This window comes from Bufo bufo, chromosome 1 (assembly GCF_905171765.1).
Source record: "Bufo bufo chromosome 1, aBufBuf1.1, whole genome shotgun sequence".
Lineage (NCBI taxonomy): Eukaryota > Metazoa > Chordata > Amphibia > Anura > Bufonidae > Bufo > Bufo bufo.
The window spans coordinates 5,300,322-5,327,962 of NC_053389.1; the positions used below are offsets into that span (position 1 = coordinate 5,300,322).

Here is a 27,641-nt window from a genome sequence, read left to right on the forward strand (position 1 = left end):
CTGGTGGGTTTGGAAGTAGCCAGTCAAAGAGGGAGCAGGAAGAGAGGTGAGAGGACAGTTCAAGGTGAACATGAAGAAGCTTTGAGTCGTATGGGAGAAGTGATATGGGGCGATAACTGGACAAAGAAGATGGGTCAAGTGAAGGCTTTTTGAGGATGGGTGTAATGGTAGCATGTTTAAAAATAGAGGGGAAGACACCAGAGGTTAGTGATAGGTTGAAGAGATGAGTTAGGGCTGGGATAACACTGTGGTGAGGTTGGGGATAAGGTGGGATGGGACTGGGTCATGTGCACAGGTGGTGAGATGTGATCTGGAGCGTAGGGTGGAAAGGTTTTCCTCTGTAATGGTGGAGAAGCAGGTTCTGGGGGACGAGGACTGAGTAGTTGTGTAGAGGGGTTGTGGGGACTGTGCGCTGAAGCGTTCTTTGATGTTTTAAATCTTTTGTTTAAAGTATGTGGTGAAGTCCTCAGCTGAGATGAGAGGTGAGGGTGGAGGGTGCGGAGAAGAGAGTTAAAAGTGTTAAAAAGTTATTTTGGGTTGTGAGAGATGTGGAGTTGGCATGTTTTACAGCAGTGAGGACTTGAAGTAGACGAGAGATTGTTAGTATGCGGTGAAGTGCTCCTTATAATGGGATTTCTTCCATCGCCGCTCTGCAACCCTAGAGGCTCGTCTCAGTTCTTTGGTCAGGCTGGTGTGCCAGGGTTTCCTATTGATTTTTCGGGATTTGTTGTGTATGAGGGGGAAACTAAGAGTGCTGGTAGCATTTGCATCACCGAGGGAACATATGGTAGAGAGTGGCAGATGAGAGTCAGAAAGCAAGCGAAACTCGAGATGTTTAAAGGGATTCTGTCACCTCGTTTTAGCCTATGGAGCTGCAAACATGCACGGCTAGATCGCCGCTAGCATGTCCGCAATATACCTGTGCCATAAAGCTGTGTCTTTTTATTGTGTTTAAAAAATGATTTTATAGATATGTAAAGGAGCCTGGTAAGGTGCCCAAGGGGCTGTACTAATCTTCTTGGAGCCCAGCCACGCCGCCCTGTGAAGGAGCCCAACATCGCCTACGTCCTCCGAATCTCCTCCTTGCTCACAGTTAGATTGCCGTAATCTCGCGCATGCACAGTTCTTTCCCTGAGACTGGATGTCGGCAGCTCTATAAGCTAAAACGAGGTGACAGAATGCCTTTAAGGTTCCTGCGGGGGTGTGCTAGTGTGTGAACCGGGGGAGCAGCAGAAGAGACCAGTGAAGAGAAGGTGAGTAGGTTGTGGTCGGATAGGGGGAGAGGTGAGTTAGAAAGGTGTGGGGTTCCACTCTGGTAGTCAGGGTAAGCGGGCGCAGTACAGAGGCAAAATACAAGTTCTTAACTCAAAAGGTCAGTGTTTATTCACACTAGAGGCAGTTGCACAAATCAGCAGTAACTTTGCAGTCTTGGGGTTAATTCACACCCAATGGAAAGTTCATATAACACAAGTCACCTTGCTGGCAGTTTTGCCTCCAGTAGTCCATAGCAGGCTTTAGGGGGCCTGTTTCCCCAGCGTGCAGCTCTCAGCCCTCCAGCACGGCACAAAGCCTTAGATCCCAAAAACAGAGACATCTCTGCTGAGCCCAGCTGCCTATTTAAGGACAGTCAGGTGCTGCCAAAACCCAGACCAGCACTTAAACTCTGGTCCGGTATTTGACCTCACCTGGCTGGAAATCAGCCCAGCTGCACATGCTGGGAGCAAAATACCCGTCTTGCCAGACACAACCCCTCACTGTGTCACAAAGATTAGATAGGGAGCAGAGGCAAGTGAATATAAGATCCAGAGTATGACCATCTCTGTGGGTGGGAGTAGAGGACCACTGCAAAAGGCCGAAGGAGTAACAGAGTGCTAGAAGCTTAGAGGCGACTGAGTGGCAAGTGTGAATGGGGATGTTGAAGACACCTATGATTATAGTGGGGATGTCAGCAGAAGGAAAGTGTAGGAGCCAGGTGTTGAAGTCAGTGGTCAATAAAGATGGATGGCTGGGCCTTGGGGCGGTAGATGATGGCTACCTGGAGGTTGGAGGGAGAATAGATGCGAATAGAGTGTACTTCAAATGGAGGGACCATAATGGAGGGTGGCAGTGGAGTTGGGCTGTAGGAGCAGTTGTCTGATAATAAAAGACCAACTACTCCACCATGTTTGTTGCCGTGACTGGGAGTATGAGTAAAATGAAAAAGTGTAGCAGGGGAGTCAGTCTCCAAGGGTGTCAGCCATGTTTTTGTGAGACCTAGAAAGGAAAGTTTGTGAGAGGTGAAAAGGTTGTGAATGTAGGAAAGTATGATGCAGACAGAGAAAGCATTCCATTATGCTCCTGTAAGAGGGGTAGGGAAATGTTTTTAAGATTTGAGGAGTTGCAGAAGGTTGTTCAAGGAGGTCGGTGGTGGGAGGTAGATATAATATTGGGGATTTGCTGAGGACGGCCAGGATTTGAAGATATATCGCCAGCAATAAGGAGAAGCAAAGAAAGTGTTAGTAGGTCTGAGCATAAGGTGACTTTGTGTGTTTGGAGAGAGAAGCTTTTATGTTAAGGAACATATCTGAACAGCGGGTTAGATTGGTGGGTAGGATAGGGGAGAGATAAATCATTTTTTGCCGGATGCAGTGATTTGGGGGTATTTTCGGAAGTGTAGGACAATAGGGGTGATGATAGTGAGAAGCAGAAACATTATTTACAGTGACTATATCTTTAGCTATCTTTGGTTCCCCTTGTACCGTATCTAGAATTACTCTGCATACAAGAAGACGATGTAAATTCATTGAGTGTCTATCGAGTTACAGCTTGAATTATACTCCAGAGCCGCATTTCTGAATTCTGCTGGCTTCAGACCGGATAAATCCCACAATCCCTGCTTGTCCAGTGTCTATAAAAAGCTTCCTCTGGTGATTTGCATCTGGAGTGTCATCCTCATAGCGTGTGCTATACAATAACTGAATTACATCCCCTGCTCAGCAGCCACAGCATTGTCAATGTAATTGCATGCTGGGAGTTATAGTTTATCAACAGCTGAAAGCTATAGGTTATAGGCTACTGCTGTACAGTATAAAATGGCTGCAAATTGCACACGATTCTTTAAAAATTCAGTAAAAAAAAAAAAGAAAGCCTTAAAAGAAAGGTTTTCCAACACTTAAATACTGATGACCTATTCTCTGGATAGGTCATCAGTATCTAATCGGTGGGGTCCAATGCCTGGGACCCCCAGTGATCAGCTGTTTGAGAAGGCACCGCTGCTCGCAGCAGCCTTCTCTCAGCTTTTCCTAGGCCAGTGACATCATGTTCATCAGTCACTTGGCCTAGGAGCCACTCAGCTCCATGGAAGTGAATGAGGCTGAGTGCGATACCAAGCACGGCCACTATACAATGCATGGCGCTGTGCTTGATGAGGAGGCAGTGCCTTCTCAAACAGCTGATTGGCAGGGGTCCCGGGTGTCAAACCAGAGGATAGGTCATCAGTCTCAGAAAGCCCGTTCAAATAAAAAAAAAATCTGCTTAAAAACAAGTGAAAAGCAAAAATGTAAAAATCACAGCGATCAATAAGAGCCTCCATATTAAAGAAGATGTCCCATTAAAAACACCTATCCCCTGCTGGGGCCCCGTTGATCATGAGAACAGGAGCCCCAAGTTCCTCCATTTCAAAGGCCGCGCATACACACTGCCTCCCCACAACACTCCACAAGATTGCCAGATACATGCGACCGACACTCTATTCAAACATGGCATCATTGGGACCATGGGACATGATGAGCGGGGCTGTAGCTATCAGACCCCTACCAATCAGATACCTGAGCTTTCTCTAGTGGTGGCTGTATATATCTGTATATAGTAATATCCCGAGCTCCCTCTAGTGGTGGCTGTATATATCTGTATGCAGTAATCTCCTGAGCTCCCTCTAGTGGTGGCTGTATATATCTGTATGTAGTAATCTCCTGAGCTCCATCTATTGGTGGCTGCATATATCTGTATGTAGTAATCTCCTGAGCTCCCTCTAGTAATGGCTGTATATATCTGTATATAGTAATCTCCTGAGCTCCCTCTAGTGGTGGCTGTATATATCTGTATATAGTAATCTCCTGAGCTCCCTCTAGTGGTGTCTGTATATCTGTTAGTAGTAATCACCTGAGCTCCCTCTAGTGGTGGCTGTATATATCTGTATGTAGTAATCTCCTGAGCTCCCTCTAGTGGTGGCTGTATATTTCTGTATGTAGTAATCTCCTGAGCTCCCTCTAGTGATGGCTGTATATATCTGTATGTAGTAATCTCCTGAGCTCCCTCTAGTGGTGGCTGTATATATCTGTATGCAGTAATCTCCTGAGCTCCCTCTAGTGGTGGCTGTATATATCTGTATGCAGTAATCTCCTGAGCTGCCTCTAGTGGTGGCTGTATATATCTGTATGTAGTAATCTCCTGAGCTCCCTCTAGTGGTGGCTGTATATATCTGTATGTAGTAATCTCCTGAGCTGCCTCTAGTGGTGGCTGTATATATCTGTATGTAGTAATCTCCTGAGCTCCCTCTAGTGGTGGCTGTATATATCTGTATGTAGTAATCTCCTGAGCTGCCTCTAGTGGTGACTGTATATATCTGTATGTAGTAATCTCCTGAGCTCCCTCTAGTGGTGGATGTATATATCTGTATGCAGTAATCTCCTGAGCTGCCTCTAGTGGTGGCTGTATATATCTGTATGTAGTAATCTCCTGAGCTGCCTCTAGTGGTGGCTGTATATATCTGTATGTAGTAATCTCCTGAGCTCCCTCTAGTGGTGGCTGTATATATCTGTATGTAGTAATCTCCTGAGCTGCCTCTAGTGGTGGCTGTATATATCTGTATGTAGTAATCTCCTGAGATCCCTCTAGTGGTGGCTGTATATATCTGTATGTAGTAATCTCCTGAGCTCCCTCTAGTGGTGGCTGTATATTTCTGTATGTAGTAATCTCCTGAGCTCCCTCTAGTGATGGCTGTATATATCTGTATGTAGTAATCTCCTGAGCTCCCTCTAGTGGTGGCTGTATATATCTGTATGTAGTAATCTCCTGAGCTCCCTCTAGTGGTGGCTGTATATATCTGTATGTAGTAATCTCCTGAGCTCCCTCTAGTGGTGGCTGTATATATCTGTATGTAGTAATCTCCTGAGCTCCCCCTAGTGGTGGTTGTATATAGTATATCTGTATGTAGGCATATCCACAGGTTACATTATAAATGTCTGATGTGATCCGCACCTATCTCTATAACAGGGGTCACCCAGCTCCATCCCACTGGCTTCCAGGCTGTGAGAAGTGGTCATATCAGAAAGGAAACACATCACTGCTCCCATTCACTAGCAGTATGGCGGTATACTCTGTATACTCAAGTATTCGGTGCATCCATATAGCATCTCTTAAATGTCACCCGATCTTATCTTCTGAGGAGCTGATTTCATAAATGTCTCTTTCTATCTCAGGACCAGTGAACTTGCCATTTCCATCATGTGAGACCGTTAATTTGATCGCCGTGCCCTCTGACAGATACAATTGTCCCCGTAACACCATCTATTAGTATAAAGAGCAGAGAGGGCCCCATGCATCTCCATCATCCCCTACAAATAAAGAAATCCCATTTCCCTCATTTCTATAGTCAGCAGCCTCAGGCTTCCCAATCTCGGCTACGCGGCCAGAGCGTTGCGCTCTCCACCTTCACCCCCGGCACCTTCTTAATTGCTTCCTGTCACCATCCAGTATACTCAGATATTAGCTGGTGATTAACGCAGCGAAACCTGATCAGAAAATGACCAAGCTGCAAACAATTGCAGCGTCAATAAGTTATCATTACAATGATCCTGCACAGTGTATGAGGGAGGACATACTGTGCGCCAATAGAGAGCGTATGAACAGCGCCACTCATGCCCATAGACTGTCCCAGGACTGCAGAATTCTCTTGAATGGGGCTAAGCTGCAATACAAAGCACAACCAGTGGACAGGGGTGTTTGGGATTCTGACCTAATACAACCCCTTAATGCTGAACTTCAGAATGAACCGTCAGGGGCCGGATGTTATGTGATATCTTCATGGAATGCATCTTGGAAAAATAAAAAGGTTTACAGCTCAAGCATACGGTGAGATGGTAAGACGGAAGCCATACCATAGACACCTGGCCAGCAAAACGGGCAGTCCATTCTGAGTTTGGCGTTTGGTTGCGGAGGAGTTTGGCGCAATGACCTCCAGCCACCTCTGAAAGCTTTGGTATTTGAGACCCTGGAAGAGGAGATGTCATCCTGGATGAGGTCCTGTGGGCAGGTCATGCAGGGATGTGGGGAGTTGTCATCCTGGATGGGGTCCAAGAGTCAGGGCATACAGGGATGTGGGGGAGGAGATGTCATCCTGGGTGGGGTACAGCAGTCATGGCATCCAGGGATGTGAGGGAGGAGATGTCATCTTGGATGGGGTCCAGCAAGCAGGACATCAGGAGAGGTGGGGGAGGAGATGTCATCCTAGATTGCATCCAGCAGTCAGGGCAATCAGAAATGTGGGGGAGGAGATGTGCTGGATGGGGGTCCATTGGCCAGGGCATCCATAGATGTGGGGTAGGAGATGTCCTGGATGGGGTCCATTGGCCAGGGCATCCATAGATGTGGGGTAGGAGATGTCCTGGATGGGGTCCATTTGCCAGGGCATCCATAGATGTGGGGTAGGACATGTCCTGGATTGGGTCCAGCAGGCAGGGCATCCAGGGATGTGAGGGAGGAGATGTCATCTTGGATGGGGTCCAGCAGGCAGGGCATCAGAGGAGGTGGGTTAGGAGATGTCACCCTAGATGGGGTCCAGCAGTCAGGGCAATCAGAAATATGGGGGAGGAGATGTCCTGAATGGGGTCCAACAGGCAGATCATCCATAATTGTGGGGTAGTAGATGTCCTGCATGGGGTCCATTGGGCAGGGAATCCAGAGATGTGGGGTAGGCCATGTCCTGGATTGGGTCCAGCATACAGGGCATCCAGGGATGTGGGAGAGGAGATACCATCCTGGATGGGGCCCAGCTGTCAGGACATCCAGTGACGTGGGGGAGGAGATGTCATCCTGGATCGGGCCCAGCGGTCAGGGCATCCAGTGACGTGGGGGAGGAGCATCCATGTTGTGGAGGAGATGTAATTATGGATGGGACCCAGCAAGCAGGTCATCCAGGGATGTTAGGGAGGGGTGCAGATGGAGGGAGGCCGGTTGTACCGTGTGATTGGGGGCTTGCCTATACTTCAGTTCTCCATTGATGAGTATGCTGCATTACTTGCACAGCACTATGGGGAGATGACAGATGGCGAGACCACCACAAGATGTGTATCGTTCAGGCATCCATATTGGATTCAGATTGTGAACATGCAAACATAGAGCTAAGTGTTGTGCTCCTGTTCCTGACATTCACATACTCCAAATGGAAACAGTCATGAAGGTGGTATAATTTGCACTATCACTGGGCACCATGGAGACCATCAGGAATTTGCTATTACTATGACTCTGTGCAATCTGGTTGATTTGCAGCCTGGTGAACACCTTATGAATCTTCACATATAGGACCCTCCTGTCATTATCTAGCAGATTATACATTCTCTATGAATCTGTGACGTCTCCGCTGTACGGGCAGCTCCATGTATTCACTGCGCATTTTAATTTTCATCAGTAATAACCAACCTTGTGTGCATCACACTGATCAAAGATGCAGTCAACGCATGGATGCAAATGCATTCTCCAGAACAGCATTTATACAATCCAACAGCGAAGGAAGGAGATCCCACCAGCAGTGGATGTTTCAGGAACACAAGAACTTTAAGACCCTAATGCCTCTTAGGCCCAGTGGCCGTCATGGCCAGATATGTCTGCTGGTGGTCCCACCATCTCTATAGGCCAGGCCGTGAAGATAAAGCACCTGCCTCTCTGGAAGTCCAGGCTTACCAACGTATTCCTTGGTGTGCCAGAACGTAGGAACACATCTCCATTGCAGAATACATTGTTTTATAGGGTTGTCTCATGTAGATTACACGATGACCCCAGTAAGGGCTCCTGAAGACAGGCCTCGTACAATAGTACAAATCTCCCAGAATTCAGAGGGGTTACAACACTCCCAAAACATAGTGGACCTAAATCCATGAAATGAGGATTGTGATAACATCAGCCATTCTTAGTAATGTCATAGTATGTGTCCTCTCTGGACAGGACCAATACAGAAAGCAGGGCTGGCGGCAGGTCCAAGGCTGCTGCCTTCTACTCATCTTCCTCCCCTTAAAGAGAGTCTGTCACCACAATTTGCCCTTATAGACCACTTACATAGCACTGTAGCATAACTATAGATTAGTCAAATGGTACCTTTGTCTTTTTGTTTGGATGTTCACCAGGGGCAAAAACAGAGTTTTATTCATATGTAAATGAGGGCTCGCAAGTGCCCAGGGGCGGCGTTCGGGCTGTAAGTGCCCAGGGGCGGTGTTCGGGCTGGAAGTGCCCAGGCCGCTCTGCCTTCTTCTCACATAACCCCTCCCCAGCCTGTTGCTTGGCCCGCCCTGTAAGCCTCTTACGTCATCCCGCCGACACATGCGCACTGTGATGACCATTGTGGGCAGCAGCATCATTCCATGCAGTGCGCATGCGCGGGCGGGATATCGGCCAGTACACTGGATGACGTAAGAGGCTTACAGGGCGGGCCAAGCAACAGGCTGGGGAGGGGTTATGTGAGAAGAAGGAAGAGCGGCCAGGGCACTTACAGCCTGAACGCCGCCCCTGGGCACTTGCGAGCCCTCATTTACATATGAATAAAACTCTTTTTTTGCCCCTGGTGAACATCCAAACAAAAAGACAAAGGTACCATTTGACTGATCTATAGTTATGCTACAGTAATATGTAAGTGGTCTATAAGGGCAAAATGTGGTGACAGACTCCCTTTAAAAGGGTTGTGTCACTTCAGCAAGTAGCATTTAACAATAATCACACTATACAAGGTACAAATAACCACACTATACAGAGCACAAATAACAACACTCTATAGAGTACAAATAACCACACTATACAGAGTACAGAGTACAAACCACACTATACAGAGTACAAATAACCACACTATACAGAGTACAAATAACCACACTATACAGAGTACAAATAACCACACTATACAGAGTACAAATAACCACACTATACAGAGCACAAATAACCATACTATACAGAGTACAAATAACCACACTACACAGAGTACAAATAACTACACTACACAGAGTACAAATAACCACACTATACAGAGTACAAATAACCACACTACACAGAGTACAAATAACCACACTATACAGAGTACAAATAACCACACTACACAGAGTACAAATAACCACACTATACAGAGTACAAATAACCACACTATACAGAGTACAAATAACCACACTATACAGAGTACAAATAACCACACTATACAGAGTACAAATAACCACACTATACAGAGTACAAATAACCACACTATACAGAGTACAAATAACCACACTATACAGAGTACAAATAACCACACTATACAGAGTACAAATAACCACACTATACAGAGTACAAATAACCACACTATACAGAGTACAAATAACCACACTATACAGAGTACAAATAATCACACTATACAAGGTACAAATAACCACACTATACAGAGTACAAATAACCACACTATACAGAGTACAAATAACCACACTATACAGAGTACAAATAACCACACTATACAGAGTACAAATAACTACACTATACAGAGTACAAATAACCACACTATACAGAGTACAAATAACCACACTATACAGAGTACAAATAACCACACTATACAGAGTACAAATAACCACACTATACAGAGTACAAATAACCACACTATACAGAGTACAAAAAACCACACTATACAGAGTACAAATAACCACACTACACAGAGTACAAATAACCACACTACACAGAGTACAAATAACCACACTATACAGAGTACAAATAACCACACTATACAGAGTACAAATAACCACACTACACAGAGTACAAATAACCACACTATACAGAGTACAAATAACCACACTATACAGAGTACAAATAACCACACTATACAGAGCACAAATAACCACACTATACAGAGTACACATAACCACACTATACAGAGTACAAATAACCACACTATACAGAGTACAAATAACCACACTACACAGAGTACAAATAACCACACTATACAGAGTACAAATAACCACACTATACAGAGTACAAATAACCACACTACACAGAGTACAAATAACCACACTATACAGAGTACAAATAACCACACTATACAGAGTACAAATAACCACACTATACAGAGTACAAATAACCACACTATACAGAGTACAAATAACCACACTATACAGAGCACAAATAACCACACTATACAGAGTACAAATAACCACACTATACAGAGCACAAATAACAACACTATACAGAGTACAAATAACCACACTATACAGAGTACAAATAACCACACTATACAGAGCACAAATAACCACACTATACAGAGCACAAATAACCACACTATACAGAGTACAAATAACCACACTATACAGAGTACAAATAACCACACTATACAGAGTACAAATAACTACACTACACAGAGTACAAATAACCACACTATACAGAGCACAAATAACCACACTATACAGAGCACAAATAACCACACTATACAGAGTACAAATAACCACACTATACAGAGTACAAATAACCACACTATACAGAGTACAAATAACCACACTATACAGAGTACAAATAACCACACTATACAGAGTACAAATAACCACACTATACAGAGCACAAATAACCACACTATACAGAGTACAAATAACTACACTACACAGAGTACAAATAACCACACTATACAGAGTACAAATAACAACACTATACAGAGCACAAACAACCACACTATACAGAGTACAAATAACCACACTATACAGAGCACAAATAACCACACTATACAGAGTACAAATAACTACACTACACAGAGTACAAATAACCACACTATACAGAGTACAAATAACCACACTATACAGAGCACAAATAACAACACTCTATAGAGTACAAATAACCACACTATACAGAGTACAAATAACCACACTATACAGAGCACAAATAACCACACTATACAGAGCACAAATAACCACACTATACAGAGTACAAATAACCACACTATACAGAGTACAAATAACCACACTATACAGAGTACAAATAACCACACTATACAGAGCACAAATAACCACACTATACAGAGTACAAATAACCACACTACACAGAGTACAAATAACCACACTATACAGAGTACACATAACCACACTATACAGAGTACAAATAACCACACTATACAGAGTACAAATAACCACACTACACAGAGTACAAATAACCACACTATACAGAGTACAAATAACCACACTACACAGAGTACACATAACCACACTATACAGAGTACAAATAACCACACTATACAGAGTACAAATAACCACACTACACAGAGTACAAATAACCACACTATACAGAGTACAAATAACCACACTATACAGAGTACAAATAACCACACTATACAGAGTACAAATAACCACACTATACAGAGTACAAATAACCACACTATACAGAGTACAAATAACCACACTATACAGAGTACAAATAACCACACTATACAGAGTACAAATAACCACACTATACAGAGTACAAATAACCACACTATACAATATTTTTTACATGCAGTGGTTTAGGGTACTTTCACACTTGCGGCAGAGGAATCCGGACAAACAGATCCGTTACAATTTTTTTTCACATCTTTTTCGGTCTGCGCGGAAGGACGGATCTGGCATTGCAGTATTTTGCGGCACTAATACATTCCTATGGGAAAAAATCCCGGCATTCAGGCAAGTGTTTAGTTTTTTTGGCCGGAGTTAAAACCACAGCGTGCTGCGGTATTATCTCCGTCCTGAAAAGGCAAAAAGACTGAACTGAAGACGTCCTGATGCATCCTGAGCGGATCGCTCTCCATTCAGAATGCATGGGGATAAAACTGACCAGTTCTTTTCCGGTATTGAGCCCCTAGGACGGAACTCAATTACGTAAAAGAAAAACGCAAGTGTGAAAGTAGCCTAAGTCCTATGAACTCGCTGAGTCCGTGGTGTTTACACAGGTTTTGGACACCGAGTGTTGATGACAAATCTGCAACCAGTGATCCTTCGGAGGTTGCTCAACTTTAAGGCCGCACCTGAATGAGAAGCCAGAGCTGCTCTGACATCTCATCTTATCACAAGTGCATCTTATCACAAGTGACCCCTGGTGCTAGTGGTGCTGATAAAAATAACCCTCACCCTCGGAATTCCCCTTTATGATGGCAACAAGGCAGAAAATATTAAAATGAATTCAAAAAAATAATTGAATTGAAAATTAATTGAAAGAATAACAGTTTGACTTAATGGAGCATGGGGTGATCCACATGGTGCTACCTACCCGATTGATAAGCTCTCCCACCATCCCCGTCCAAGATCCGTTCGGCTCGGGAGCCCCATACAACCCGTCTTCCACAAGCTTTATCTTATAGTTGAACCTCAGGAGGGCAGCTAGCTCCATTAACATCTCCGCACAGAAACCTTCATACTGGTCATTGCCAGATAGGGATCGGTAATTTGCTTTGCGCATCATGTATGGATTCTCCTGGAGGGAGAAATGAGATAAAACAGTCAGGTGGATGAGACGGAAAAAAAACTGAACTTGTGATTACAACTGGAAAAGGGATAATTAGAACAAATCACGAGCTATAAAAAACCCAAAGCAAGCAAGCTGAAGAAAGAGATTGTCTGCTGAAATATGAACCTGCAAGTAGCTGAGATAGGGCATTCAGGACAACCACGTCATATTTACAGAGCTGCTAAAATGTGTAACAGACAGTGGGTGTCCACCCCTGGTGCCAGCTAACCAGTTTGACTTTAGGCCAAACCTAAGGGCGTTGCCCTAGTGGTTCTGGACTTTGCTGCAGGGAACCAATCAGGCCGCTACCTCCTGGAGTAGTCCTGCTGTAGATGTCAGCTTACCCACAGGGGCCAGAGACACTGGTGAAAAGCACCACAGTCCAAGATCTGGGTAGGCCGAGTACATGCTTAGTCCAAGTAGCAGTTCCAAAGTCAGCGCAGGCGGCAAAGAGCAAAATCAGTAGACAAACAAGGTTTGGTACACAGGAAGTCAAAACATCACACCTTCGCTGCATACTAGAAAGCCTCAAAGCTCAGGCAAGGAGGTGGAACCACAGCTCAGTTACATAGGAAGACTGATCAGCACCTTAGTCAACAGCTGGACTGAGAACAAGAGGAGATTAACTCCAGCAGTGCTGTAAGGAAGTTCACTGAGAACTAGTCCTAATTCACAGTGAGAAGAGTGACACCAGCACCTGCCCAGGACAGTGACGGGCGTGGACCATCGGCATGTCAAAATGTATATATATGCCCATCCTAACCTGTGTGGAAGAAGCGTCACGAAGATTCAACAAACCATATATAGATAGATCTAGGAAGCTCATCTGTAGGACACTTACGAGAATTGTGGTTACTACTAAAGTCTTGTTCTCCAGCGTATCGGAGATGTTTATGTCCAGGCTGGTAGCGTTCATGGCCAGGGTACGGTTAGAGTACCACACACCAACCTGCAAGAACGAAATTACATGAGTAAACAATTCTTGAAACTTCCTAATATTTTACCAAAATGTTTGTGAAGCAAATTAAGATAATACATTAAAGTCATCTGCTGAGCTCTTGATGCAAGCACGGAATGAAGAGGTGACCCTGTGGGGAATTTATCACGAGGGGAATTTTTGAAGTCAGCTTGAGTGTACATTGCCGTATTTTGGGCCAAATTTATCAAATGTGGTAGGCTGGTTACAAATTTGGCACATCTTAACGAAGAACTCTTTTGCCTAGAGATGTTACTCCACTTTCTACTCTTCTAATGGGGTATGATCAGAATTCTGATGAAAAGCAAATGATAAAAGTCCTTTCCATGAGACATCAGAGAGGCCGAATATAGACTCCTACAGTATACCCTGCGTCTACGACTTGTCAGTCAGTAAACAACCCGGAGAGCTGCCGACACTTACCTCTCGGTGGCCATATCCAGACTTCTCCAGGATACGTAGAGTGTAGTTTGTCCTTTGTCCTTTGCTGTTAAATTCTACACGTCCGGTCAGTCCATCATACTCCACCTGGGAGGATTATAGACAGTAAGAGCACTGATTATCCTCTAGTCCATCAAAGGTGATCTTTATGGGGTGAGGAACATCTATGGACATCATCTTCATGGCAAATAAGAATAAACAGTACATTAATGATCAGGTGGAATGAAAGGAACCATAAAGTCCTCCACAAAAAGAAAGACGGGAAAACAGAAGATATTTCCATATCACTGCGCCCATCACAAATCCCAAAAACAAAGGGTTATTCCATACTTTTGAGCAGTGGTCATGGACTATTCCATCTGCTTCACTCTGTACTGCTAGATATTTATTAAAACCTGTAAATTTGTATAGACACGGGACAAACTTAGGAAACCATCAACAGTAATGATGTGGCTGGCTCTGTTATAGGGGCACTGTGGCTGGCTCTGTTATAGGGTCACTGAGGCTGGCTCTGTTATAGGGGCACTGTAGCTGGCTCTGTTATAGGGGCACTGAGGCTGGCTCTGTCATAGGGGCATTATGGCTGGCTCTGTTATAGGGGCACTGTGGCTGGCTCTGTTATAGGGGCACTGTGGCTGGCTCTATTATAGGGGCAATGTGACTGGCTCTGTTATAGGGGCACTGTGGCTGGCTCTGTTATAGGGGCACTGTGGCTGGCTCTGTTATAGGGGCACTGTGGCTGGCTCTGTTATAGGGGCACTGTAGCTGGCTCTGTTATAGGGGCACTGAGGCTGGCTCTGTCATAGGGGCATTATGGCTGGCTCTGTTATAGGGGCACTGTGGCTGGCTCTGTTATAGGGGCACTGTGGCTGGCTCTGTTATAGGGGCACTGTGGCTGGCTCTATTATAGGGACACTGTGGCTGGCTCTGTTATAGGGGCACTGTGGCTGGCTCTGTTATAGGGGCACTGTGGCTGGCTCTGTTATAGGGGCACTGTAGCTGGCTCTGTTATAGGGGCACTGAGGCTGGCTCTGTCATAGGGGCATTATGGCTGGCTCTGTTATAGGGGCACTGTGGCTGGCTCTGTTATAGGGGCACTGTGGCTGGCTCTGTTATAGGGACACTGTGGCTGGCTCTGTTATAGGGGCACTGTGACTGGCTCTGTTATAGGGGCACTGTGGCTGGCTCTGTTATAGGGGCACTGAGGCTGGCACTGTCATAGGGGCACTGTGGCTGGCTCTGTCATAGGGGCACTGAGGCTGGCTCTGTTATAGGGGCACTGTGGCTGGCTCTGTTATAGGGGCACTGTGGCTGGCTCTGTTATAGGGGCACTGTGGCTGGCTCTGTTATAGGGGCACTGTGGCTGGCTCTGTTATAGGGACACTGTGGCTGGCTCTGTTATAGGGGCACTGTGGCTGGCTCTGTTATAGGGTCACTGTGGCTGGCTCTGTTATAGGGGCACTGTGGCAGGCTCTGTTATAGGGGCACTATGGCTGGCTCTGTTATAGGGGCACTGTGGCTGGCTCTGTTATAGGGGCACTGTGGCTGGCTCTGTTATAGGGGCACTGTGGCTGGCTCTGTTATAGGGACACTGTGGCTGGCTCTGTTATAGGGGCACTGAGGCTGGCACTGTTATAGGGGCACTGTGGCTGGCTCTGTTATAGGGGCACTGTGGCTGGCTCTGTTATAGGGACACAGAAGCTGGCTCTGTTATAGGGGCACTGTGGCTGGCTCTGTTATAGGGGCACTGAGGCTGGCTCTGTTATAGGGACACTGTGGCTGGCTCTGTTATAGGGGCACAGCGGCTGGCTCTGTTATAGGGGCACTGTAGCTGGCTCTGTTATAGGGGCACTGTGGCTGGATCTGTTATAGGGGCACTGAGGCTGGCACTGTTATAGGGACACTGTGGCTGGCTCTGTTATAGGGGCACTGTGGCTGGCTCTGTTATAGGGGCACTGTGGCTGGATCTGTTATAGGGGCACTGTGGCTGGCTCTGTTATAGGGGCACTGTAGCTGGCTCTGTTATAGGGGCACTGTGGCTGGATCTGTTATAGGGGCACTGTGGCTGGATCTGTTATAGGGGCACTGAGGCTGGCACTGTTATAGGGGCACTGTAGCTGGCTCTGTTATAGGGGCACTGAGGCTGGCACTGTTATAGGGACACTGTGGCTGGCTCTGTTATAGGGGCACTGTGGCTGGCTCTGTTATAGGGGCACTGTGGCTGGCTCTGTTATAGGGGCACTGAGGCTGGCTCTGTTATAGGGGCACTGTAGCTGGCTCTGTTATAGGGGCACTGTGACTGGCTCTGTTATAGGGGCACTGTGGCTGGCTCTGTTATAGGGGCACTGAGGCTGGCTCTGTTATAGGGGCACTGTGGCTGGCTCTGTTATAGGGGCACTGTAGCTGGCTCTGTTATAGGGTCACTGAGGCTGGCTCTGTTATAGGGGCACTGTGACTGACTCTGTTATAGGGTCACTGAGGCTGGCTCTGTTATAGGGGCACTGAGGCTGGCACTGTTATAGGGGCACTGTGGCTGGCTCTGTTATAGGGACACTGTGGCAGGCTCTGTTATAGGGGCACTGAGGCTGGCTCTGTTATAGGGGCACTGAGGCTGGCTCTGTTATAGGGGCACTGTGGCTGGATCTGTTATAGGGGCACTGTGGCTGGCTCTGTTATAGGGGCACTGAGGCTGGCTCTGTTATAGGGGCACTGTGGCTGGATCTGTTATAGGGGCACTGTGGCTGGCTCTATTATAGGGGCACTGAGGCTGGCTCTGTTATAGGGGCACTGTGGCTGGCTCTGTTATAGGGGCACTGTAGCTGGCTCTGTTATAGGGGTACTGAGGCTGGCTCTGTTATAGGGGTACTGAGGCTGGCACTGTTATAGGGGCACTGTGGCTGGCTCTGTGATAGGGACACTGTGGCTGGCTCTGTTATAGGGACACTGTGGCTGGCTCTGTTATAGGGGCACTGTGGCTGGCTCTGTTATAGGGGCACTGTGGCTGGCTCTGTTATAGGGGCACTGTGGCTGGCTCTGTTATAGGGGCACTGTGGCTGGCTCTGTGATAGGGACACTGTGGCTGGCTCTGTTATAGGGGCACTGTGGCTGGCTCTGTTATAGGGGCACTGTGGCTGGATCTGTTATAGGGGCACTGTGGCTGGATCTGTTATAGGGGCACTGTGGCTGGCTCTGTTATAGGGGCACTGTGGCTGGCTCTGTTATAGGGGCACTGTAGCTGGCTCTGTTATAGGGGCACTGTGGCTGGCTCTGTTATAGGGGCACTGTGGCTGGATCTGTTATAGGGACACTGTGGCTGGCTCTGTTATAGGGGCACTGTGGCTGGCTCTGTTATAGGGGCACTGTGGCTGGCTCTGTTATAGGGGCACTGTAGCTGGCTCTGTTATAGGGGCACTGTGGCTGGCTCTGTTATAGGGGCACTGTGGCTGGATCTGTTATAGGGGCACTGTGGCTGGCTCTGTTATAGGGGCACTGTGGCTGGCTCTGTTATAGGGACACTGTGGCTGGCTCTGTTATAGGGGCACTGTGGCTGGCTCTGTTATAGGGGCACTGAGGCTGGCTCTGTTATAGGGGCACTGTGGCTGGCTCTGTTATAGGGGCACTGTGGCTGGCTCTGTTATAGGGTCACTGTAGCTGGCTCTGTTATAGGGGCACTGTAGCTGGCTCTGTTATAGGGGCACTGTAGCTGGCTCTGTTATAAGGGCACTGAGGCTGGCACTGTTATAGGGGCACTGTGGCTGGCTCTGTTATAGGGGCACTGAGGCTGGCTCTGTTATAGGGGCACTGTGGCTGGCTCTGTTATAGGGGCACTGTGGCTGGCTCTGTTATAGGGGCACTGAGGCTGGCTCTGTTATAGGGGCACTGTAGCTGGCTCTGTGATAGGGACTCAGCGGCTGGCTCTGTTATAGGGTCACTGTGGCTGGCTCTGTTATAGGGGCACTGTGGCTGGCTCTGTTATAGGGGCACTGAGGCTGGCTCTGTTATAGGGGCACTGTGACTGGCTCTGTTATAGGGGCACTGTGGCTGGATCTGTTATAGGGGCACTGTGACTGGCTCTGTTATAGGGGCACTGTGGCTGGCTCTGTTATAGGGGCACTGAGGCTGGCTCTGTTATAGGGGCACTGTAGCTGGCTCTGTGATAGGGACTCAGCGGCTGGCTCTGTTATAGGGGCACTGTGGCTGGCTCTGTTATAGGGGCACTGTGGCTGGCTCTGTTATAGGGGCACTGTGACTGGCTCTGTTATAGGGGCACTGTAGCTGGCTCTGTTATAGGGGCACTGTAGCTGGCTCTGTTATAGGGGCACTGTGGCTGGCTCTGTTATAGGGGCACTGTGGCTGGCTCTGTGATAGGGACTCAGCGGCTGGCTCTGTTATAGGGGCACTGTGGCTGGCTCTGTTATAGGGGCACTGTGGCTGGCTCTGTTATAGGGGCACTGTGGCTGGCTCTGTTATAGGGGCACTGTGGCTGGCTCTGTTATAGGGGCACTGTGGCTGGCTCTGTTATAGGGGCACTGTGGCTGGCTTTGTTATAGGGGCACTGTGACTGGCTCTGTTATAGGGGCACTGTAGCTGGCTCCAGGGCCGATCCTACACGGGGTGCAGTGGGTGCCCCGCACCCCAGCGCTGTCACCCGAAAGGCGCCGAGCGCAGGGCCGGACTGGCCTGCCGAGATAGCGGGAAATTTCCCGGTGGGCCGGCAAGCCTGAGTGCCGCAAGGCCGCGGCCCTGGTGACAAGTGGGGGCGGCCGCGGCCGGCGGCAGGGCAGAGCAGGAGATGAGCGCCTCCATTGCGGAAGCGCTCATCTCCATAGTCATCTGTATTGCCGTCCTCAGGACGGCAATACAGATGCCTGTGCTGCGGCAGAGGAGGGAGAGGTGTGTCCCCTCCTGTTCCTCTGATAGGCTGCCGGCTTAGTGCTGGCAGCCTATCAGAGGCCGGTGCAGGCGGCGCGATGACGTCATCGCGTCGCCTGAGCCGTATAGCGAGGGACACAGACGGAAGAGGTGGCCTGCATCGCATCGCATTGCTGGAGGTAAGTATAAGTGTATTATTTTTTTTTATTTTTTTATATAGGTACAATACTGGGCTGGCACATGATAAGGGGGGCTACTGGGCTGGCACATAAGGGGGGCTACTGGGCTGGCACATGATAAGGGGGGACTACTGGGCTGGCACATGATAAGGGGGGACTACTGGGCTGGCACATAAGGGGGGCTACTGTCACATAAGGGGGGCTACTGGCACATGATATGGGGGGCTCTTGCTACTGGCACATGATATGGGGGGGCTCTGGCTACTGGCACATGATGGTGGGGGGGCTCTTATTTCTGGCACATGATTGGGGGCACTCTGGCTACTGGCACATGATATGGGGGGCTCTGGCTACTGACACATGATATGGGGGGGCTCTGGCTACTGGCACATGATGGTGGGGGGGGGGCTCTGGCTACTGGCACATGATATGGGGGGGGGGGCTCTGGCTACTGGCACATGATATGGGGGGGCTCTGGCTACTGGCACATGATAAGGGGGGCTACTGGCACATGATAAGGGGGCTACTGGCACATGATAAGGGGGCTACTGGCACATGATAAGGGGGCTACTGGCACATGATAAGGGGGGCTACTGGCACATGATAAGGAGGGCTACTGGCACATAGGGGGGCTACTGGCACATAAGGGGGGCTACTGGCACATGATATGGGGGGGCTCTGGCTACTGGCATATGATATGGGGGGCTCTGGCTACTGGCACATGATGGTGGGGGGGCTCTTATTTCTGGCACATGATTGGGGGCACTCTGGCTACTGGCACATGATATGGGGGGCTCTGGCTACTGACACATGATATGGGGGGGCTCTGGCTACTGACATGATATGGGGGGGCTCTGGCTACTGGCACATGATGGTGGGGGGGCTCTTATTACTGGCACATGATTGGGGGCATCTATGGGGGCACATCTTACTGCAGATTATTGGGGGGCACTATAGGGGCATCTACTGAGGCTAAAAAAGAAGATATTTTATATGGGGGCTCTGTATAGGGGCATTTTATACTGGGACACATTATGGTGGGTACTATGGGGAAGGGGGGGGGCACTATGGGGGTCATCTACGGGGGCACTGAGAAGGGGTATTTTATATTGGCACATTATGGGAACATTAGCTCAACTGGGGGCATTACAAATGTTTTGCATATTATAAGGAGAATTATTTTTACTGGGGGGCATTATGGTGGGCTTTATTACTCCCCCATGGTATGACCCCCTAGTAGCAGCACCAGCCTCTCCCTGCTCTGCTATCCCTCTGCCCTTTCTCCAAATCCTTATTATGAAATCTTTCTCATTAGGTTAAAGCACAACATCAGCTCCGCCGAGCCCCCGGCCAAAGTGTGGAAGTGGCGTCCGAGATCCCCAAGGGCCAAGTCAAGTAACTGTAAGTTTTTATGGGGGTTCTACAAAAGAGCTATCGTGGGGCAAAGTTCATATTCGTGTTTACACATGTGTTTTAAAATGAATGCTTTCTCCTATTATAAACAAGTAAATAATGACGCAATGCTGTGGGGCTGGTGTGCAACTTCTTCCAGGGCTGGTTTTTATCCCCAGTCCGGCCCTGGCCGAGCGAGCCGCCGGGACTTTTTTTTTTTTTTAAGCCGAGCCGCCGATTCGTGGGGCTGAAGTTGGGGGCTGAAGTTGTTGCCATAGAAACATTGTAAAGGGGAGGAGTTAGTAAGATAACCACGCCCATGTGGGGGCGCCAGAAATATTTCTGCACCCAGGCGCCTGTGACCCTAGGATCGGCCCTGGCTGGCTCTGTTATAGGGGCACTGTGGCTGGCTCTGTTATAGGGGCACTGTGGCTGGCTCTGTTATAGGGGCACTGTGGCTGGCTCTGTTATAGGGGCACTCAGGCTGGCTCTGTTATAGGGGCACTGTGACTGGCTCTGTTATAGGGGCACTGTGGCTGGCTCTGTTATAGGGGCACTGTGGCTGGCTCTGTTATAGGGGCACTGTGACTGGCTCTGTTATAGGGGCACTGTGGCTGGCTCTGTTATAGGGGCACTGTGACTGGCTCTGTTATAGGGGCACTGTGGCTGGCTCTGTTATAGGGGCACTGTGACTGGCTCTGTTATAGGGGCACTGTGGCTGGCTCTGTTATAGGGGCACTGTGGCTGGATCTGTTATAGGGACACAGACGCTGGCTCTGTTATAGGGGCACTGTAGCTGGCTCTGTTATAGGGGCACTGAGGCTGGCTCTGTTATAGGGGCACTGTGGCTGGATCTGTTATAGGGACACAGACGCTGGCTCTGTTATAGGGGCACTGTGGCTGGCTCTGTTATAGGGACACTGTGGCTGGCTCTGTTATAGGGGCACTGAGGCTGGCTCTGTTATAGGGGCACTGAGGCTGGCTCTGTTATAGGGGCACTGTGGCTGGATCTGTTATAGGGACACAGACGCTGGCTCTGTTATAGGGGCACTGTGGCTGGCTCTGTTATAGGGGCACTGTGGCTGGCTCTGTTATAGGGGCACTGAGGCTGGCTCTGTTATAGGGACACTGTGGCTGGATCTGTTATAGGGACACAGACGCTGGCTCTGTTATAGGGGCACTGTGGCTGGCTCTGTTATAGGGGCACTGTGGCTGGCTCTGTTATAGGGGCACTGAGGCTGGCTCTGTTATAGGGACACTGTGGCTGGCTCTGTTATAGGGGCACTGTGGCTGGCTCTGTCATAGGGGCACTGTGGCTGGATCTGTTATAGGGACACAGACGCTGGCTCTGTTATAGGGGCACTGTGGCTGGCTCTGTTATAGGGGCACTGTGGCTGGATCTGTTATAGGGACACTGTGGCTGGCTCTGTGATAGGGACACTGTGGCTGGATCTGTTATAGGGGCACTGTGGCTGGATCTGTTATAGGGACACAGACGCTGGCTCTGTTATAGGGGCACTGTGGCTGGCTCTGTTATAGGGGCACTGTGGCTGGCTCTGTTATAGGGGCACTGTGGCTGGATCTGTTATAGGGACACTGTGGCTGGCTCTGTTATAGGGGCACAGACGCTGGCTCTGTTATAGGGGCATTATGGCTGGCTCTGTTATAGGGGCACTGTGGCTGGCTCTGTTATAGGGGCACTGTGGCTGGATCTGTTATAGGGACACAGACGCTGGCTCTGTTATAGGGGCACTGTCGCTGGCTCTGTTATAGGGGCACTGTGGCTGGCTCTGTTATAGGGGCACTGTGGCTGGCTCTGTTATAGGGGCACTGTGGCTGGCTCTGTTATAGGGGCACTGTAGCTGGCTCTGTTATAGGGGCACTGTGGCTGGCTCTGTTATAGGGGCACTGAGGCTGGCTCTGTTATAGGGGCACTGTGGCTGGCTCTGTTATAGGGGCACTGTAGCTGGCTCTGTTATAGGGGCACTGTGACTGGCTCTGTTATAGGGGCACTGTGGCTGGCTCTGTTATAGGGGCACTGTAGCTGGCTCTGTTATAGGGGCACTGTGGCTGGCTCTGTTATAGGGGCACTGTGGCTGGCTCTGTTATAGGGCCACTGTAGCTGGCTCTGTTATAGGGGCACTGTGGCTGGCTCTGTTATAGGGGCACTGTGGCTGGCTCTGTTATAGGGGCACTGTAGCTGGCTCTGTTATAGGGGCACTGTGACTGGCTCTGTTATAGGGGCACTGTGGCTGGCTCTGTTATAGGGGCACTGTGACTGGCTCTGTTATAGGGGCACTGTAGCTGGCTCTGTTATAGGGGCACTGTGACTGGCTCTGTTATAGGGGCACTGTGACTGGCTCTGTTATAGGGGCACTGTGGCTGGCTCTGTTATAGGGGCACTGAGGCTGGCTCTGTTATAGGGGCACTGTAGCTGGCTCTGTTATAGGGGCACTGAGGCTGGCACTGTTATAGGGGCACTGTAGCTGGCTCTGTTATAGGGGCACTGTAGCTGGCTCTGTTATAGGGGCACTGTGGCTGGATCTGTTATAGGGGCACTGTGGCTGGCTCTGTTATAGGGGCACTGTGGCTGGCTCTGTTATAGGGGCACTGTGGCTGGATCTGTTATAGGGGCACTGTGGCTGGATCTGTTATAGGGGCACTGAGGCTGGCTCTGTTATAGGGGCACTGTGGCTGGATCTGTTATAGGGGCACTGTGGCTGGCTCTGTTATAGGGGCACTGAGGCTGGCTCTGTTATAGGGGCACTGTGGCTGGATCTGTTATAGGGGCACTGTGGCTGGCTCTGTTATAGGGGCACTGTGGCTGGCTCTGTTATAGGGGCACTGTGGCTGGCTCTGTTATAGGGGCACTGTGGCTGGATCTGTTATAGGGGCACTGTGGCTGGCTCTGTTATAGGGGCACTGTGGCTGGCTCTGTTATAGGGGCACTGTGGCTGGCTCTGTTATAGGGGCACTGTGGCTGGCTCTGTTATAGGGGCACTGTGGCTGGCTCTGTTATAGGGGCACTGTGACTGGCTCTGTTATAGGGGCACTGTGGCTGGCTCTGTTATAGGGGCACTGTGGCTGGATCTGTTATAGGGGCACTATGGCTGGCTCTGTTATAGGGGCACTGTGGCTGGCTCTGTTATAGGGGCACTGTGGCTGGCTCTGTTATAGGGGCACTGTGGCTGGCTCTGTTATAGGGGCACTGTTGCTGGATCTGTTATAGGGGCACTGTGGCTGGCTCTGTTATAGGGGCACTGTAGCAGGCTCTGTTATAGGGGCACTATGGCTGGCTCTGTTATAGGGGCACTGTGGCTGGCTCTGTTATAGGGGCACTGTGGCTGGCTCTGTTATAGGGGCACTGTGGCTGGCTCTGTTATAGGGGCACTGTGGCTGGATCTGTTATAGGGGCACTGTGGCTGGCTCTGTTATAGGGGCACTGTGGCTGGCTCTGTTATAGGGGCACTGTGGCTGGCTCTGTTATAGGGGCACTGAGGCTGGCTCTGTTATAGGGGCACTGTAGCTGGCTCTGTTATAGGGGCACTGTGGCTGGCTCTGTTATAGGGGCACGGAGGCTGGCTCTGTTATAGGGGCACTGTGGCTGGCACTGTTATAGGGGCACTGTGGCTGGCTCTGTTATAGGGGCACTGTGGCTGGCTCTGTTATAGGGGCACTGTGGCTGGCTCTGTTATAGGGGCACTGTGGCTGGATCTGTTATAGGGGCACTGTGGCTGGCTCTGTTATAGGGGCACTGTGGCTGGCTCTGTTATAGGGGCACTGTGGCTGGCTCTGTTATAGGGGCACTGTGGCTGGCTCTGTTATAGGGGCACTGAGGCTGGCTCTGTTATAGGGGCACTGTGGCTGGCTCTGTTATAGGGGCACTGTGGCTGGCTCTGTTATAGGGGCACTGTGGCTGGCTCTGTTATAGGGGCACTGTGGCTGGCTCTGTTATAGGGGCACAGAAGCTGGCTCTATTGTATATATAACAGACCCAGCCACAGTGCCCCTAAAACACATTGCTCCTGCCAGGAGAGAAAATACTGCTCCCAGGAGGAAGGGGTCGGTGGGGGAGAGGGTCAATACTACTGCCAGTGGGAAGGGGGTCATTGGTGCTGCACTGTGGTATTGGGTGCTGCTAGGGGTACGATGTGCACTGTATCGTGGTATTTGGAGGGTGCTGCTGGGGGTACTATGGGCACTGAACGTTTGTTCCCTGGGGCGGCCCCAGCATCGGCATGCATATAAAAGGTTTGAGAAGTGGATTTGTTGGATTTACAGTTGTGGTGTCCGCTGGTTCCTGACTGAAACAGTGATGTCTGACCCAGGGCGTGTGATTAGGACTTTTCTCCTTCTTGTGTTTACATGGTATGGGCACAGACAACAGAATCTGCCGCATCATGCATTATGCGGGGGGTGAACCTGCTGCGGTTTGTGTGCCAGGGATGCTTTGTAATCCCAGACCTGCCGCTGACATCAGAGATGGAGAAGGTGCTCTTCTAGACACTGCATACCATTCGTAGATAGTTCATGAGGCTTGTCCCATGCTGCCAGATCTGCGATGTGCTGCAGGAAAGCTGCTTTACGCCAATTTCTTGGCTCCGGTTTAACTCCCGGACAGCACTGACTACGACATGTACAGCATCAAACATGAGAGCAGCGGAGAGCTGAGGAGAGAAAGGAAACATGAGCAGTCATACAGAGGGTGTCCTACACGGAGAAGCCTGGTCACCGTGAGCCACAGCAACTTCATAGGACTGCAGAGACCTGTGGGAGACAAAGCAACGGCCGCCGTCTGAGGAGCCTGGCTGTACCGAGATGTGCTCACCACTCACTGACAAAAAAATCCCGCCCAAGAAAGAAGCCTTCTCTGTTGCCTCTAGTATGGATACAAGATGAGATACAGCCTGCAGCCTGGATACAAGATGAGATACAGCCTCCAGCCTGGATACAAGATGAGATACGGCCTCCAGCCTGGATACAAGAAGAGATACGGCCTACAGCATGGATACAAGATGAGATATGGCCTCCAGCCGGGATACAAGATGAGATACGGCCTCCAGCCTTGATACAAGATGAGATACAGCCTCCAGCCTGGATACAAGATGAGATACAGCCTCCAGCCTGGATACAAGATGAGATACAGCCTCCAGCCTGGATACAAGATGAGATACGGCCCCCAGCCTGGATACAAGAAGAGATACGGCCTACAGCATGGATACAAGATGAGATATGGCCTCCAGCCGGGATACAAGATGAGATACGGCCTCCAGCCTTGATACAAGATGAGATACAGCCTCCAGCCTGGATACAAGATGAGATACGGCCTCCAGCCTGCATACAAGATGAGATACAGCCTCCAGCCTGAATACAAGATGAGATACGACCTCCAGCCTGGATACAAGAAGAGATACGGCCTACAGCCGGGATACAAGATGAGATACGGCCTCCAGCATTGATACAAGATGAGATACGGCCTCCAGCCTGGATACAAGATGAGATACGGCCTCCAGCCTGCATACAAGATGAGATACAGCCTCCAGCCTGAATACAAGATGAGATACAGCCTCCAGCCTGGATACAAGATGAGATACAGCCTCTAGCCTGGATACAAGATGAGATACGGCCTCTAGCCTGGATACAAGATGAGATACAGCCTCTAGCCTGGATACAAGGTGAGATACAGCCTCCAGCTTAGATACAAGATGAGATATGCCTCTAGCCTTGATACAAGATGAGATACTGCCTCTAGCCTGGATACAAGATGAGATACGGCCTTTATCCTGGATACAACATAATATAAAATTAGAATATCGTGCAAAGTTAATTTATTTCCGTAATGCAAATTAAAAGGTGAAACTAACACATGAGACTCATTGCAGGCAAAGCGAGATATTCCAAGCCTTTATTTGTTATAATTTGGATGATTATGGCTTACAGCTTATGAAACCCCAAAGTCACAATCTCAGGTTCCCTTTGCTCAGGGGGTATAGATTAATTAGCTGACTAGAGGGTGACACTTTGAGCCGAGAATATTGAATCTTTTCACAAAATTCTAATTTTAAGCTGCATTAATGCAATTCCTTTTAATTTTGAATTACTGAAATATTTGGACTTTTGCACCATATTCAAATTTTTTGAGTTTCACCTGTACGCCCTCTTGTCTGGTTAAAAAATAAGATACGGCCTCTAGCCTGGATACAAGATAAAATGCGTCCTCTAGTCTGGATATAAGATAAGATATGGCTGGGCATGGAGGCATACAGGTTCTATATGGTATCCCGTCACAAAAAAATGCCAGTTGTCAGTTCTGCCACGAGAGGAACACATTAGGATGTCCTGCAGATATCACTGAGCTGTTAGTGTCCTCGTATCACTACTAGGGGTGACCGACTGTCATATGCGATGGCTTCCCCGATCACTCTAGCAGTTGTCAGCCTGCCATGAGAGGAACACATGTGGTGGCAGGATCTCCTGGACATATCACTGAGGTGTTAGTCTCCTCGTATCACTACTAGGGGTGACCGACTGTCATATGCGATGGCTTCCCCGATCACTCTAGCAGTTGTCAGCCTGCCATGAGAGGAACACATGTGGTGGCAGGATCTCCTGGACATATCACTGAGGTGTTAGTCTCCTCGTATCACTACTAGGGGTGACCGACTGTCATATGCGATGGCTTCCCCGATCACTCTAGCAGTTGTCAGCCTGCCATGAGAGGAACACATGTGGTAGCAGGATCTCCTGGACATATCACTGAGGTGTTAGTCTCCTCGTATCACTACTAGGGGTGACCGACTGTCATATGCGATGGCTTCCCCGATCACACTAGCAGTTGTCAGCCCTGCCATGAGAGGAACACATGTGGTGGCAGGATCTCCTGGACATATCACTGAGCTGTTAGTGTCCTCGTATCACTACTAGGGGTGACCGACTGTCATATGCGATGGCTTCCCCGATCACACTAGCAGTTGTCAGCCTGCCATGAGAGGAACACATGTGGTGGCAGGATGTCCTGGACATATCACTGAGCTGTTAGTGTCCTCGTATCACTACTAGGGGTGACCGAC

At 49.0% G+C, this 27,641-nt stretch overlaps 1 protein-coding gene across 1 annotated transcript in view; it reads right to left on the bottom strand.

Annotated features, from left to right (window-relative positions):
* GRIK5 (glutamate ionotropic receptor kainate type subunit 5) overlaps positions 1-27,641 on the bottom strand; it is a 162,781-nt gene that overhangs the window by 55,894 nt on the left and 79,246 nt on the right. Inside the window, exons 9-12 of the mRNA XM_040415679.1 lie at positions 25,086-25,238; positions 14,111-14,215; positions 13,553-13,660; positions 12,475-12,678 (exon numbers count right to left, since the gene is read on the bottom strand). Coding sequence (XP_040271613.1) covers positions 12,475-12,678; positions 13,553-13,660; positions 14,111-14,215; positions 25,086-25,238 — 570 coding nt within the window. The remainder of the gene's footprint in view (positions 1-12,474; positions 12,679-13,552; positions 13,661-14,110; positions 14,216-25,085; positions 25,239-27,641) is intronic.